The sequence below is a fragment of the Anser anser genome, assembly GCF_964211835.1.
Source record: "Anser anser genome assembly, contig: HAP1_SCAFFOLD_681, whole genome shotgun sequence".
In the NCBI taxonomy this organism is placed as follows: domain Eukaryota; kingdom Metazoa; phylum Chordata; class Aves; order Anseriformes; family Anatidae; genus Anser; species Anser anser.
The window spans coordinates 6724-21775 of record NW_028153754.1 but is presented as its reverse complement, the minus strand read 5'-3'; the positions used below and the strand labels follow the sequence as shown (position 1 = coordinate 21775).

The 15052-nt window shown below is 46.1% G+C and overlaps 2 protein-coding genes across 2 annotated transcripts; one reads left to right on the top strand and one right to left on the bottom strand.

Annotated features, from left to right (window-relative positions):
- Positions 1-6: 6 nt before the first annotated feature.
- LOC310891564 (trypsin I-P1) lies at positions 7-5153 on the bottom strand. The gene is made up of 5 exons (XM_083853825.1): positions 4901-5153; positions 3550-3715; positions 2683-2936; positions 1763-1899; positions 7-1011 (listed from the first exon to the last, which is right to left on the bottom strand). Exons 1-5 carry the CDS (start codon positions 4938-4940, stop codon positions 862-864), a joined length of 747 nt encoding a protein of 248 aa, XP_083709951.1. The 5' UTR covers positions 4941-5153; the 3' UTR covers positions 7-861.
- Positions 5154-5612: 459 nt separating this feature from the next.
- LOC310891563 (trypsin II-P29-like) lies at positions 5613-11690 on the top strand (the record flags this gene model as incomplete). Its single annotated transcript, XM_083853824.1, has 6 exons — positions 5613-5690; positions 7714-7780; positions 9052-9214; positions 9881-10134; positions 10437-10573; positions 11004-11690. The coding sequence occupies 6 exons, from the start codon at positions 5613-5615 to the stop codon at positions 11151-11153; spliced, it is 849 nt and encodes a 282-aa protein (XP_083709950.1). The 3' UTR covers positions 11154-11690.
- Positions 11691-15052: the final 3362 nt, after the last annotated feature.

The window sequence follows — 15052 nt, the reverse complement described above, 5'->3', positions numbered from 1 at the left end:
AGAAAAGAAAAGAAAAGAAAAGAAAAGAAAAGAAAAGAAAAGAAAAGAAAAGAAAAGAAAAGAAAAGAAAAGAAAAGAAAAGAAAAGAAAAGAAAAGAAAAGAAAAGAAAAGAAAAGAAAAGAAAAAAGAACCACTGAACTCATGGGTTGAGATAAGGAAAATTTAATTAAAGGGAAAAGGGAGAAGAAAAAACAAACAAAAAATAACAACAAGCAAAGGCCGCATGGAAGCACAGAGAGAGAGAAAATAAATTAGTCTCTATTTCCAAGCAATGCATGATGTTTGGCCACATCCCAGAAAGCACGGCCTTAGTACTTGTAGCTGTTGTTTGGGAGGACAGACATTTTTGTAACAAGAGCCCTCCCATGCCCCGCTTCTCCTTTCCCACCTTTTATTGCTGAGTGTGACATCATATGGCATCGAATATCCCTTTGGTCAGTTTAGGTCAGCTGTTCTGGTGATGTCGCTCACCATCTCTTGCCCACCTTGCAGGTTGGGGGGTTGCATCTCTTGCTCTTGCAGGTTGGGGGTTGGAGGGAGTCCTGATGCTGTGCCGTATTGCTCAGCAATGGACAAAACACTGGTGTGATACCAATGCTGTTCTAGCTACAAGTGCAGCCACAGCACTGTATGGGTCACTGCAGGGAAAGTTAACTCCATCCCAGCCAGACCCCGTACATTTCTCAATGAGTGTTTCCTGTCTCCGTCCTCTATGCGATAACCCATGGAAGTACCCAGAGGAACTCTGCACAAAGAAGGTCTGCCTGAAAGCCTTTATTTTTTGATAAGTTTTGTATGTCCAATTCCAAAACAGAAGAAAATGATGATGAGGAAAAGCAGGTCACATAGAAGACAGTGTCTCAGTTGGCAGAAATAGTTGATTGGATCCAGGAGACATAATTGCAAACCTTAGTGTAAACTCCAGGATAGCCTTTCTGTGCACATCCTATGCCCCAGGAAACAATACCTTGGAGCTGGCCATTGCAGACTACTGGACCACCAGAATCCCCCTATGCAGATAAAGGATACAGACATTCAGCAAACATTTTCAGCATAAACAGTAAGCCAGATGTCCCACAAAACACTGAGATTCTGGAGAGCTCTGCTGGGCTTTTTTCACGCAAAAGCTCTACAAACTTCATTTCAGATTACTCCTCTAGACTTGATGCTAGCGTGCCTTACTTTAGCTTAGCATAGCTAAGAGTGAGTAAGCTGCCTGTTTTTCACAGTTGAAGTTCTTGGTAGATGCTCAGGAAATTTGTGTTTTACACATTATTCTGTCAAATATTTCCCTGGAGTTAGGCATAAGAAACATGCAGAGCAATTGCCAGGTGTGTTCATTTACCAGACTTCCTGGAGATTGACATATTGGGTATTTCATTTTTAGTGAGTCCAAAAGCAACCTTTGCATCCTAAGCTCTATAGCCACTGTGATTATTGTTGTTTCTGTGGTGCAGCACTCAGAGGCCTAAAGTGCAGAAGGTGGCATACTCTGCTTGTGGACAATTAGGCCAGAGAGGTATATCATGTCCCCAAAACAAAAACAAAACAACTCATCAACAACAAAAGAAAATGCCCAAGAAGGACAAATTGAGTGAAAAACCTAAACTGCTCAATAAGTAACCTCTACCCTAAGCCTCCACTGCTAGTCAAAAAACAGGGTTCAGACATGCCGCCGAGTATAGCAGCTTCTCTAACATGGTATCCTCTTCCACTAGGAAACTGCAGGAGAGATACAGGTAGGAGAGGCAGATGTTTTACCTGGCAGGAGTCTTTCCCTCCATTCAGGTATCCTACACATATCATGTTGTTAGTAATTTGACCGGGGTAGGCACTGCTGCACTGGCTTGAGGAGAGTACAGGAGCATTCAGGCACTGCAAGTTATTTGGATACTGAGCTACAAGAAAATAGAGAGAAATGTCTGATGACATGTCTGATTTGATTTCAGAGCCCAGAGAAGCCATCTGTCTTCACAGAAAAGTCATTGCTGTCATTATCAGTCCTCATTTTTCCTCTGAAGGAAAATCACAGCCTGGATTCTGTTTAGGAGGAAGAGATTCTACCCATGGGTCCACTGTTCTACACTGCAGCTACATAAACATTTGTGATATCTAGAAAACCATCAACTAGCAAGTGTGGAACTAAGAGCTATTCTTTTAGTGCATATGTTGGAGAAAACATGGGTCTGAGGAAAAGCATCCTCTCCTCTGGTGCAGGTTTGGTGGTTTTCAGAGAATTAGATAGCAGTCACCATCTGCACTTCTGACCATTGGTGTAAGAGAGTGGAGCTCTCTTCTAGCAATTTTAGATGCACAATCACACATTTTTATCATGTTCTCAGAGAACTGTCAACTCTATTAACGTTAGCTAAATTGCTAGTGCTTGGCACTGCATAGTGCCAAGGCACATAACGTATGGTAATGTAGACATCCTAGTGAAGGGCACTTGGATGACCTAAATGGTTCCATTTTCATAACACAAAACAAGAGGAAGGACCAGGCTTGCCATTAGAGCATTTAAATGGTTACTGTCCTACACAGATCATTTACAGTCATTCCTCAAAAAGGCCTAATCTGCAGCAATATTCTGTTCTTTACCCTGTACTGTTTGGACCTAATTGTGAGGTCTTAGAATGGCTCCCAGGCCCTCAGAATGCTGTACATTCCCATTGAGCACTCACTGCCACTGCTGAGTGTGTTGCCCCATCCAGAGATTAGGCATGTGGTGCCTGCGGCCACACAGCTGGTAGGAAGAGGAACTGTGTTGACATAGGAGTTGAGTGTGGCTGCTTTGGAAAGTTTGATCAGCATAATGTCATTGTCCAGCGTGTTGGAGTTGTAGCCAGAGTGGCGGATGACTTTAGATGAACTTATGGTCTGCTCAGTGCCTTCTTGGAGTGCCAGGTTGTGTTCCCCAAGTTTCACTTGGATGGAACTGGAAAAGATAAGGAATGTCATATACATATACAGTTACTGACATCGTAGTTAGGAGAAACCTCCGTTACTCTATGCACTAGCTTCAACATCATTATAGTAGTAGCTGTTTTCACTCAGGGTACCTTTATTGTCCTGCAACAGCTCCTGGGCATCCACAATGAGATCTTACGTGCACCCAGTTCAGGTGGTGAATTCAGGAAGGATTACTTTTCCGAGCTGGGTCAAATTAAATATATTACAGTGCCTTATACAAACCTTCTGGAAAAAGACAAACTGGTACCACCATGAGGTCATTCGTCTTCTTGTTCTCCAGTAACTAAGTTTTAACAAGGTTAATGCAATTTAGAAGAGATCACAGCCCATAATTTGTTGTTAGATAATCACATTGTCATTTCAGAAAGTAACCTTCATTAACAGAAACATTTGCAAAAGTGGAAAACCCCATATGATGCCCCAGCCCAGCTTTCTGAATGAACCATCCATTCCTTGGTTGTCTCCTGTCAGAACTGGGTCTGTTACATATTTGAATCTCATACATATTAGAATCTCACTGTTAAAAGTGAACCGGAAGAAATAGGTAGGTTATGGAAGAACATATTTTTTCCACTCACGACTTGTAGCAGTGAGCCGCTGACAGGACCCACTGGCTGCTGATGAGAGAACCTCCACAGAAGTGATACCCAGAATTCAGGGACACCTGATATCGGACTGAGTTCTTTGTACAGGTGTAGCCTCCCACAATCTTGTCATCATCGTCATCATTGATGGGGAAGGCAACTGGGAGATAAGCAGTAGCATATGTTAACATCTGGCATAAGGAACTTTGTGGCCCTGTGATTGACTGAAGCACCCCTTTTGTAGGCTCTGGTCCTATAAAAATGCACAGTGGCAGCGGTGGGCAAGTGTAACAGACATTTGTTTACTGCTCCCTAAAATAAGCTGATTGAACTTAGACTGGTAGCTCATCTATTTGCATCTAAAGCACTGGCTGCTGGTCCCATGCTGAAACTAAGAATACAGAAATGTTTTTGTTGGACAGGATCAAAGGTCTGTTTGTCCCAGGATCCTTGTGGTGGTTTTACTCAGGTGGGTAGCAGAGTTCCACCATGGCCGCACTCTCACTCCCCCTCTTCAAAGACGAGGGGAAGCAGGAAGCAGGAAGCAGGCCCTGGGAAGAAGTGCCTCAATATGCCTAGCGGTTGTTCGGGAGGACAGACGCTTCCACAATGAGAGCCATCCCCTCTCATTCCGCTTTCCCACCTTTTATTGCTGAGCGTGACATCACGTGGTATGGAATATCCCTTTGGTTGGTTTAGGTGAGCTGCCCCGGTGATGTCCCCTCCCCATCACTTGCCCACCCCCAGCCTGCTGGCTCTTGGGGGCTTGGAGGGAGTCCTGATGCGATGCCAGTATTGTGCAGCAATAGACAGAACACTGGTGTGATACCAGTGCTTTTCTAGCTATAAGTGCAGAGTACAGCACTGTATGGGCTGCTGCAGGGAAAGTTAACTCCATCCCAGCCAGACCCAGCACAGTCTTGTCTGCAGTAGTAGTCACTAGCAGACTGAGTCAAAGTACAAGACAAGTCTGCAGTGGTATTTCCTTGGAACACTCCCCAGTATTCCAAGAATTAACAACAGCTTTAGGACTTCCTGAGCAAGAGATAATATCTTTGTACTTCATTTTTCCTGAGAGTCATGAATTTATAAAGTCAGTTATTGAAGCTATATAGTCATTTCAATATTCCTGGTCAAGAACCCCTATGAGGGCATTCATTCCACAGTCTGTGAAACAAACTATCCTGAACAGATATGTAGCAGTCAAAAGAAGTTGCAGTGCTCTGCCTTAAAACTTTTGCAAGGTGTAATCGGACTGCACTTTCTCACAAGAGACTACCTTGCAAATTTCTTCAGAAATGAGCTTCATTATACATTACAAAACTAAATTAAAAAATATACTCACCAGCCACACCAACAAAGGCGACAAACAGTATGTATTTCATGATCTTGACACAGCCTCAAGCCCAGACTGGTGGACTGGAAGTGTAAGCTGCTGGAAATATATTTCCTGAAATGGCCTTATCTATAGCCCAAGGTTTTCTCCAGGAAAAAATAAACAGTGGAAAATTTGAAGATCCAAATGCAGATATTAAAAGGCACTGGCAGAAGGTACAAATAACTTATTAACTAAGCATACACCTTTCTTAATATAGCTCTCTTAAATTATTTCAAAGAGCAACCTTCAATACAAAAATACATTTTGGCTTTGGAAGATGTGTAATTGTTTCTCCTTCTCACTCTTGTATGCAGCACTTGATAATAGCGTACCTTTGAGACTCCTCTGCTCTTATGAAGTCATTTTTAAGAACATATGCTTTTTCCAGAAGCTGAATATTGTAAGTAATGTACTATAAGATATTTTAAATTTATTTTAACAACAAAAACAACCAACTAAACAAACAAACCAACCAACCAACAAACAAACAACATAACAGAAACTTTGTGTTTTCTAAAGTTTATTTTTAAAAATTAATTTCCTTGATTAACTTGTCTTCTCATCTATACACAGTGTTTAATCAAAATTAGTCATAACTAATTTCAGTAAGAGAGTATGAGAAAACTATTCTGTATCACCTTCCATTTCTCAAGTTAAATTTTTTAAAATTCTTGCTGGAATGGGAGACGAGGTCTCTGAAAAATGTGAGACAGACTGGGGAGGGGCAGAGGAAGAGCAGAAGGAAAACAAGGGCATAGTGAGTTAATGGAGCCGGGACTCTTTGGAGGGAAGTGGGTCAGGCAAAACAATGCAGCAGCACCTAGCATTTTTGAAGACAAAAACTCTTCAGACATACAAACACGTAGGTCAGCATTAAGAATTAGGGCACTGCTGGCGTGGTTAGTGAAAGGCAGCAGATACTTCTCAGGACTAGTGAGTGCTACAGCAGCACAGCCGTGTTCTGGGCCACTAGTCCCCACAGCAGGCCCTACCGTGGCACCGAGGGGAGAGAGAGTGTGGTTAAAGTACAAAGCAGAAGGAAAATTCAAGGCTCTCCCACATACCACCCAAAGACAGAAGTGCCCACTGAAGGAAAGATTGTTGAGGGAGGAGAGCCCAGCATCTGGCAATGGACATGGGAGGCTGACACCAGTCCAGCTGGGAGGAAGCATGCCCAGGGCACCAGGCATACATTCCACTGTGGAAGGGGCAGCCCCTTGGCAGCTTCACAAGTAACAATGTGCTCCGGGAGACACTTTTAGCCACCTGCTCCACACACCTCTTAATTGCCACAGGAACGCATACAGTTCTGAGCACGACTAAGGCACCTCTTGATGGCAAAACTGCATGGCCAGAGAAAGGAAACCACAGAAGGCTGTTCTCACATGGTGCGTCCATTGTGATGGACAGCTGTGGGCAGAAACTGAATACACGTTGGCCAGAGTGCTGCCTAACTAGGTTTGCAATTTCCCTAACCAACCTCCCCCTTTTAAGGCTCCCTTCAAGACCCAGGGAAAGAACCATCATCTGCTGTGTGGAAGCACATGGTGTGTGGGCAAAGCTGTGGTCTGGTCTGCTCATGAGAACGTCAGGCACCTCGGCAGCGGTACGTGGGACACTAGTACTGTAGGCAGTCAGTCAAAAAGGAGCTGCAAAACAGCACATCCTTCAAGCACCACTCTGCACACCAGGTGGGGCCTCTCTGTACCCGCTTCCTCCCAAGGCCTCAGGAAGCCCAGACTAAAACAAAAGACTCTTTTTGTAATTATTATTTATTTATTTATTTATTTTAATTTACCAGTTTAAAAAAAGGGATCATCCACTCTCAACAACACACACGACATCATAGGGGGGCAGGTTGGTAATCTCCTTAGAGGAAAAAGGTCTCTCAAAGACTCCCTGTGCTACTTGCTTACGTCAAGCAGCAGACACTACTTACCCCTTCCCGGACTAATGCCAGAGCTTGCAGCAGAAGTCCTGGATCCTTGTTCCTAAGTCCTTGATGACAGACATAGTGAAAGTACTGCACCCAAGTCCCTCCCCATTCTCCTACCCACCTCTCAGGGGCCCTTTTGAGAGGCCTCTCTGAATCCCAGTAATTGAGAGGGCACGCCTGTAGGCTCAATGGTGCTGGAGCTCATGGCGCAAACAGATCTCAAATGGACAACTCAGAGATCATCCAGGAGACAGGCCCCATCAGAAAAGAATTCAGGCTTTTCATCGGAAACTCTGAAGGATGAACGGACTCCTTTGTGTTCAGGTCAAAATTAGAACATCTTCCCTCCTTCCCACCTCCTCCTCTTTCTTTAAGATGAGGAACCTCTCCATGAAATGTAAATGCCCTCTTCTGCTCACTGGGGGTGAACATCCCACAGGCCCATTTTTCGGGCTCTTTCCAAACATAAACTCCTGAGGAGGGTGGGGGGTCCAACTATCCAGCTGCAAACGATTCTCTCACTGAGTGCAGTGGCGCTGCAGCAGAATGCTGGTGGCTCCAGGGACATGGGAGGAAGGAGGGTTGCTGAATGCAGAGCAGCTGTGTTGGGTATTATCAATGGACTGGCAATGACAGCTTGCATTTCTAGAAATGTGTTCTCCTAGTTCAGGTATTTCAGTCAGCTGTGTCATCACTGTACTCAGATAAAATAAGTAAACTCGTCCAGGCTGATGCAAGATCCTGGGAAAGGGAAAGCTGGAGAGACTGTGGGCTGACAAAGATAAAGCTCTTCAGAAGCATAAAGCAGAGGGGTTTCTGAGGCTAGTCCTCGTACACGTCACAGAGCTTGGTGGTAGAGGCACCATGCATTCATTCTCTCTTCCTCATTCTCTCCTGCCTGGGAGCTGCTGGTACATTCTCTACAGCTGGTGATCTTCTAACTATCTGCACACCTGAGCAAACCTTCTCTCATAGCCTCTTGCCTTGTCCTCTCTACCGGCCCTTCTCTTTCCCCAGTAGCACAACATTCTGTTTTTCCTCAATTTCCACCCATGTCAACGACATGGACTCTCAGCCTTCTAGAGAGATAGAGAAGGTAGGACAAGACAGGGGTGCATAAAACAATGCAGGGCTTGCTGTCTCCTCCTCTGCAAGAATTAACGAGTATGAAACACACGTAGGCGTTTTGGCAGGTTCACAAACAGCAAAGGACAATTTGTGCTCTTTTAGGAAAGCTGTGAAACCCTTTCCACATTTTTTGAGGATGCAAAAGTTTTACATGGCCTCATAAAATGGGGGGGGGGGGGGGGGCACGGGTCAGAGGGGAGGACGATGGGACGGACAGACAGGCAACACATTTGTGAAAGAGAAAGCCATTGAAGTTTATGAAGTCATCTTCTGCTCCTTGCATCTGTAATGGATGGTCAGAGGCAGGTCCCAGCCTACAATGTTCTAGTGCAGTGGGCTCCAAAATGGGGTGCATGCACCTCTGGGGTTGTGCATTACCGTGTGAGAGGAAAACATGAGAACTTCAGTAGGGCAAGTATGTAACTTATAAATGAACAAATAGACATATGTTGCGGTGCGGGAGGGTGTTTTGCTGATAGGGATGTGCGATCAAAAAAAGGCTGGAGACCACTGTTCTATTGGCTTCAACAAATATGTTCTTTCTTACATTCTGCTATAACATCATCCTCCAACTCTGTGGAGCCTTTGTGTTCTCTCTCAGTCCTTCACTACCACGTTTTTCTACCTCTCTTGCTCACTCTTTGTCTCACCCCTGCAAATTAAGAAGTTCTCTCAACTGCATTTGCCATTTTCCACTTTCCACCCTACACAAATGACCACCATACGCTTTCTACCGTGGCACAGCTGTTGCATCCTAATCCAAAGGTACCCCAGAAGGAACACAGTGAAGGCTGTGTACAATTCATTTGTGAGGTTCTTTGGCATCTTGTGCTCTTCTGTTCTCTTCCTGACTTGAGGTGGTACAGACAAAGCCTGGTGTTTCAGGGTAGTGTAGAAAGAACTTAGCAGGATATTTCAGGAGTTGCCTGAAGAGTTCTGAAGTTTCAAGCTCTTTTGGCTCTTGCTAATTCCTCTGTAGCTCACTGGCTGCTGCTGCACTTTAAGAGAATCGATTCAGGCATGGTGCTGTGAAACCCAATTCTCTTTCCCTCAGTTGCTTTCCCTGGAGATGCTGATGATGACAAGATTGTGGGAGGCTACAACTGCCCACAGCATTCAGTTCCCTACCAGGTGTCCCTGAATGCTGGGTATCACTTTTGTGGAGGGTCCCTCATCAACAACCAGTGGGTCGTGTCAGCTGCTCACTGCTACAAATAGTAAGTATGGCTTGGGTTGTGTATCCGGACGGATTCTGGTCCAACCTTACAAACCCACCAGATCTGGAACTCTGGTGCCTCTCAAGAGAAGACCATGCATGCATGGGGGGAGGGACGTGGGCGGGGCATTGCATGGTGTACCTGAAACCAAAGGAGAAACCCTAGCCTCAGTCCTGCTGCGTTCCATGGACTTTCCAGTATTCCTGCACTCGTAGCATCCTTTTCTGTGCATCCTAACATGCCTTTCGGTCCATATTTACACATCCATGGGGCTTACCATTACCGCATATCTCATTTTCATTCCTCCAGATTTCTCCATGGATCTTTCTCGTCCTGAGTTTAGGGCACACCTCTGTGCAGAGAGAGCAACAGGAAACCAAATCTCCCTTTCTTAAACATTGCCGTAGGTCTCTGGAGCCATCCATCTATGCTTACACCATTGCCACAGCTGCCAGCTGGGGATCCACCACGCAGGATGGCCATCTAGCAAGGCTTTCCCAGTTCTGTCTTCCATGAAATCATGAAGTTCCTAGAGCTGCATGACACACAAACCTTTGATTAGGGCAGCACTCCCTTACTCTCTTTCAAGTGTCTGCCAGTCCCCACGTGGCACCCAGTTGTTCACCCCTTGGCTAACTGCTGCTTTTCTCTGCTGACATTTTGCAGCAATATACAAGTGAGGCTGGGAGAGTACAACATTGATGTGCAGGAAGACAGTGAAGTAGTCCGGAGCTCTTCAGTAATCATTCGCCATCCTAACTACAGTTCAAGAACCATTGATAATGACATTATGTTGATCAAGCTGGCATCCGCCGTGGACTACAGTGCCGATGTTCAACCCATAGCCCTGCCCACCTCTTGTGCCAAGGCGGGGACCGAGTGCCTGATTTCGGGGTGGGGAAACACACTGAGCAGTGGCAGTGAGTACCTACACACATCGCATGTAGCTGTTCACACTTCTCCTGCTCTTCCACCATGCTCGTGAGACCCATGTACAGTTCACCCCTTCTTTGCAGCCTTTTCTTGTTGTGCCTGCAAGTCCTCCACACTGCCCTGCCTCCACACTGCCCTGCCAGTGTGTCTCAATCTACAATGCACTTCACCATTTTACTTTACCCTGCTTAGCTGGATGGCTCTCGTATATAGGTCTTTTGGTCTTTCTGTTCACTGACAGTACCGAGTCCCAAGACAAAACCTAAAATTGTTACTGTTCTCCCGGCAGTCAATTACCCTGAAATTCTCCAGTGCCTGCAAGCGCCAATTCTGAGTGACCAAGAGTGCCAAGAGGCATACCCGGGCCAAATTACAAGCAACATGATCTGCGTAGGATTCCTGCAGGGTGGGAAAGACTCATGCCAGGTAGGAGTTGATGTCTGCACAGAGCCCTGGGCCACACACTGCCAGGGTGCCCCAGGCTGCACAGTATACGTCGGAGCTTGGCAGCCTGCCACAGTATACGTCGGAGCTTGGCAGCCTGCTTAGCTTCAGCCTCCTCCTCGCCAGGTGTTCTCTTCTGATGCACTCCTTCCAGCAGGCTTTGGATGCAGGGTGGACTTCACTGAAAATAGCCGGTCCAGCCACATCTGCTGGTTGGCACCGAGCATGGTACCAGTGAATTGTTGGGGGCCAGGGGAGGCCAGCAAACAAGGGGTGGGATCTCTCTGTGCTCCCTTATCAGGGCCTGCTGCGCTTTGTTTTGCATTCCCTGGATTCTTTTTGCCAAGTCAAAAACTTTCCAGGTGAGATTCTGCTTTTCAGTCATCTTGTGCCTCTAAATTTTCCCCTCCAGGGTGACTCAGGTGGACCAGTTGCGTGCAACGGAGAACTCCAGGGCATTGTGTCGTGGGGAATTGGGTGTGCTCTGAAAGGTTATCCCGGTGTCTACACCAAGGTCTGCAATTATGTTGATTGGATCCAAGAGACCATTGCAGCCTACTGATACCTTGACAACCACCTGGCTCCTTGGCCACTACCCTCCTGCCCTAATACTGTCCTTAAGAAGACAACAGCACAAATAAATATCTCACTTAAAAAGCCTTACAGACATTTACTTTGGGGACTGAAGCTCGGTAGAGACAAGTGGGGTTCCCTGCAGCCTTCCACCAGCTCCTCCTGAACCTTCCCTGCTGTTCCGGTTCAGGTGCATACACTGGGAGCAGCGCTCTAGAGCTGCTGGGCTGTCAGGCTACGGGAATACGGCACTGTGCCACCATCCAAGAAGTCTTCTGAGCTAGGCACCTCCTTTTCTTTGCTCCTGGCCCTCTTACTGAGAAAGGGAGCAGGTCTCTAGGGAGTGGGTTCCTACAGCAGCAGAGCAGAGTTCCATTTTGCTCCTACCGGTGGCAAAGTTTTCTTCTCACTCGCACCGTAACAGCTTTGATGGTGGCCATTACTGCTATGGCACTAGGTGGGACAGCAGGCAGAATCCAGAAGCACAGAGCAATCAGGCCGCAGACAACACCTGTGGGCACTGATATGTTCCCCTTCTCCCTTGCTCCTGGACATCTGAGACAGGTGGACTGTGTCCACCAGGGTCCACCAGGGTCCAGCAGGTAACACAGACTAACTGCTAGGGAAAGGCAGACAATAGCAAACAGGTGGGAAAATGCCTGGGACCTGATAGCAGTGTAAAGCATGGTGGGAAGATCAGTTAAGGAAGGAAGGATAGAGAGCAACTTTCTCATAAGCTTTGGGCCCCGAAAGGACATAGCAGCTTTGGCATAAGCTTGGCCCCCAAAAGGCCCCCAAAAGGACATAGAGGATTGGGGAGTTCCAGTTTTAAAGTGTATATTTAACCCACCTCATGCAGCACATGATCTGTAGAGAATGGCAAGAAAGACCTCCCCCAAAGCACCCTGAGGCAGTATAAACTGGGCCACTACGGAGCAACTTTAGCCTCTCCAAACCTAGAAACTGCCTCTTTGTTGTGAGAATTTCGGATGGGGAGCTTGCAAGGAAAAAAGAGAGGCCTAGGAGGGACTGGGAAAAGTGCAAGATTCTTGCAAGGGTGGCGAGGTGGAGAGTCGAGTGGTCTGAAAAAGTTGGGAAGGAGTTTAGAAGTGGGAGCTAGTGAGTTTGGCATAGTGAAATAGAATGGAGGAGGAGGGAAAACTCATACCACATAAGCAGATGCAGTCGTATCAGAAATGGAATAAGAATGGGCTGGTTGGGTATGAGAGGTGTGAAAGAAGGAGCATAGGACTGACTGGGCAGAGGATCTGGGATGCCAAGCCCCAGGTGGAAGGGTTTCTGCAAGAAGAATTGTCTCCAGTCAGGTGGGCCCTGACTCTCCCGATGGTCTCTTTTTTATTAAGGGGGCGATCTCACTGCTTTCCCCAAGACTTACTGTTGGGCAGCGCTGAATCTGGTAGCCCAACAGAGGGGTGGCTGTCATGGGGTGTCCCCCAGGCCCAGACAGTAGCAAGGCGGAGAATGTGTTCTCAGTAGGCACGCATACATGCAACACACGCGTACCTACATGTGCAGCCGAGCACACAGATCATCACAGACTGACACACTCACCACTCACAAAAACAAAACCAGCATCAATGGCATCAACTTGGACATCTTCATTTTCCTTCTTTTCATGTTTTCTGTTTTGTTTTGTTTTGCGTGATCCTGATGTCCAGCCTAAACTTCCCCTGCCTCAGCTTAACACCATTCCCGCGGGTCCTGTCACTGGTGATAACGGAGAATAGGTCACCTGCCTCTCCACTCCCCCTCGCAAGGAAGTTGTAGACTGCGATGAGGTTCCCCCTCAGCCTCCTCTTCTCCAGGCTGAACAGGCCAAGTGACCTCAGCTGCTCCTCATATGTCTTCCCCTCTAGGCCCTTCACCATCTTCGTCACCCTCCTCTGGACACTCTCCAACAGGTTAACGTCCTTCTTGTACTGTGGTGCCCAGAAGTGCACACAGTACTCGAGGTGAGGCCGCACCAGTGCAGAGTAGAGCCGGACAATCACTTCTCTCAACCGACTAGCAACACCGTGCTTGATGCATCCCAGGATACGGTTGGCCCTCCTGGCTGCCAGGGCACACTGCTGGCTCATGTTCAACTTGCTGTCAACCATAACCCCCAGATCCCTCTCTGCGGGACTGCTCTCCGGCGTCTCGTCGCCCAGTCTGTACGTATAGCCAGGGTTGCCCTGTCCCACGTGCAGGACCCGGCACTTGCTTTTGTTAAAATACATGTGGTTGGTGATCGCCCAGCTCTCCAATCTGTCTAGATCTCTCTGCAAGGCCTTTCCACCCTCATCCGAGTCCACAACTTCTCCAAGTTTGGTGTTGTCAGCAAATCTGCTCAAAACACTTTCTAGTCCTACATCCAAATCATTTATAAAAACATTGAAAAAGACTGGCCCTAAAATGGAGCCTTGAGGGACCCCACTAGTGACCATCCGCCAGACAGATGTGGCTCTTCTGGGATAGCTCTGGGTAGAGCACAGACAGGCTGTTTCTCCAACTCTGAAATTTGGGTTCCCCCCTGCCTCCCATTGTGCTTCTTGTCTCTTTGATTGCGGAGGTGAACCTTTGATGGGCTAATCACTCTTGTGTGGTGGGACTGAGAAAAATGAGGCCAGGGTATCATCTGAGTGTCCCCCCATCTGCCATCACCTCTCTGCTTCAATTTTTATTACATAACCTAGCGTTTACCTTTTCTTCAAAGAAAAGGAAGTTCACAGAAAAGAGCAAAAAGGTATCTTCAAGAAAGTACGGCTATAGAGTTGCGTATTTTGGAGTTCTTCTTCTAGGCCTTCTTTTTGACAGTCTGCATGCACTTAAGCACAGGCCAATTGCTTGTCTCAAGAGGTATGGCAGACATAAGCACATAGAACAAAGTGGCAAAACAGATCACAGACTGCAAATATGCCATGCTGCTCTCTGATGTTGTGGCAAAGCTGGATACGCTGGAGTGAAAAATACCATCTGATCACAGGAAAAAAAAAAAAGAAAAAAAAAGAGAGAACAAGAGAGAGAACAAGAGAGAGAACAAGAGAAAGGAAAAGGAAAAGGAAAAGGAAAAGGAAAAGGAAAAGGAAAAGGAAAAGGAAAAGGAAAAGGAAAAGGAAAAGGAAAAGGAAAAGGAAAAGGAAAAGGAAAAGGAAAAGGAAAAGGAAAAGGAAAAGGAAAAGGAAAAGGAAAAGGAAAAGGAAAAGGAAAAGGAAAAGGAAAAGGAAAAGGAAAAGGAAAAGGAAAAGGAAAAGGAAAAGGAAAAGGAAAAGGAAAAGGAAAAGGAAAAGGAAAAGAAAAAGAAAAAGAAAGAGAAAGAGAAAGAGAAAGAGAAAGAGAAAGAGAAAGAGAAAGAGAAAGAGAAAGAGAAAGAGAAAGAAAAAGAAAAAGAAAAAGAAAAAGAAAAAGAAAAAGAAAAAGAAAAAGAAAAAGAAAAAGAAAAAGAAAAAGAAAAAGAAAAAGAAAAAGAAAAAGAAAAAGAAAAAGAAAAAGAAAAAGAAAAAGAAAAAGAAAAAGAAAAAAGACGAAAAAGAGAGGGGGATGATGAGAATAGCTGGTAAGAGTAAGGACAGGGAAGCAGCTCGGAGGATGTCCTATGCTAGATCCTCCCTCCCATACTCCACTTTACCACAATTTCTGAGAGACTTCTGTAGTGCCAGGATGGCTCACTCACTGTCATGCCAGGATCAACCAAGCTGCATAAATTTTACTTTGCTTCCAGGCTCTGCTCTAAAATAAGCTACACTCTTCTTGACTAGGGAAATACAGCCGCATGACAGACACTTATGATAATTGTAGTCCTGCCCTGGGCATAGGGAAGGCTCTGAGGAGGCTAACTTTCTTTGTTACCCTGACTTAATGCAATCCAAAAAAGACATTTCTGAAAGG

Coding starts and splice junctions, on each gene's coding strand:
- LOC310891564 (XM_083853825.1), bottom strand. CDS start 4,940: ATGAAATACATACTGTTTGTCGCCTTTGTTGGTGTGGCTG. Junction 2,937..3,549: donor GCGGCTCACTGCTACAAGTC/GTGAGTGGAAAA, acceptor TATCTTTTCCAG/TTCCATCCAAGTGAAACTTG. Junction 1,012..1,762: donor GAGGGAAAGACTCCTGCCAG/GTAAAACATCTG, acceptor TTATCTGCATAG/GGGGATTCTGGTGGTCCAGT.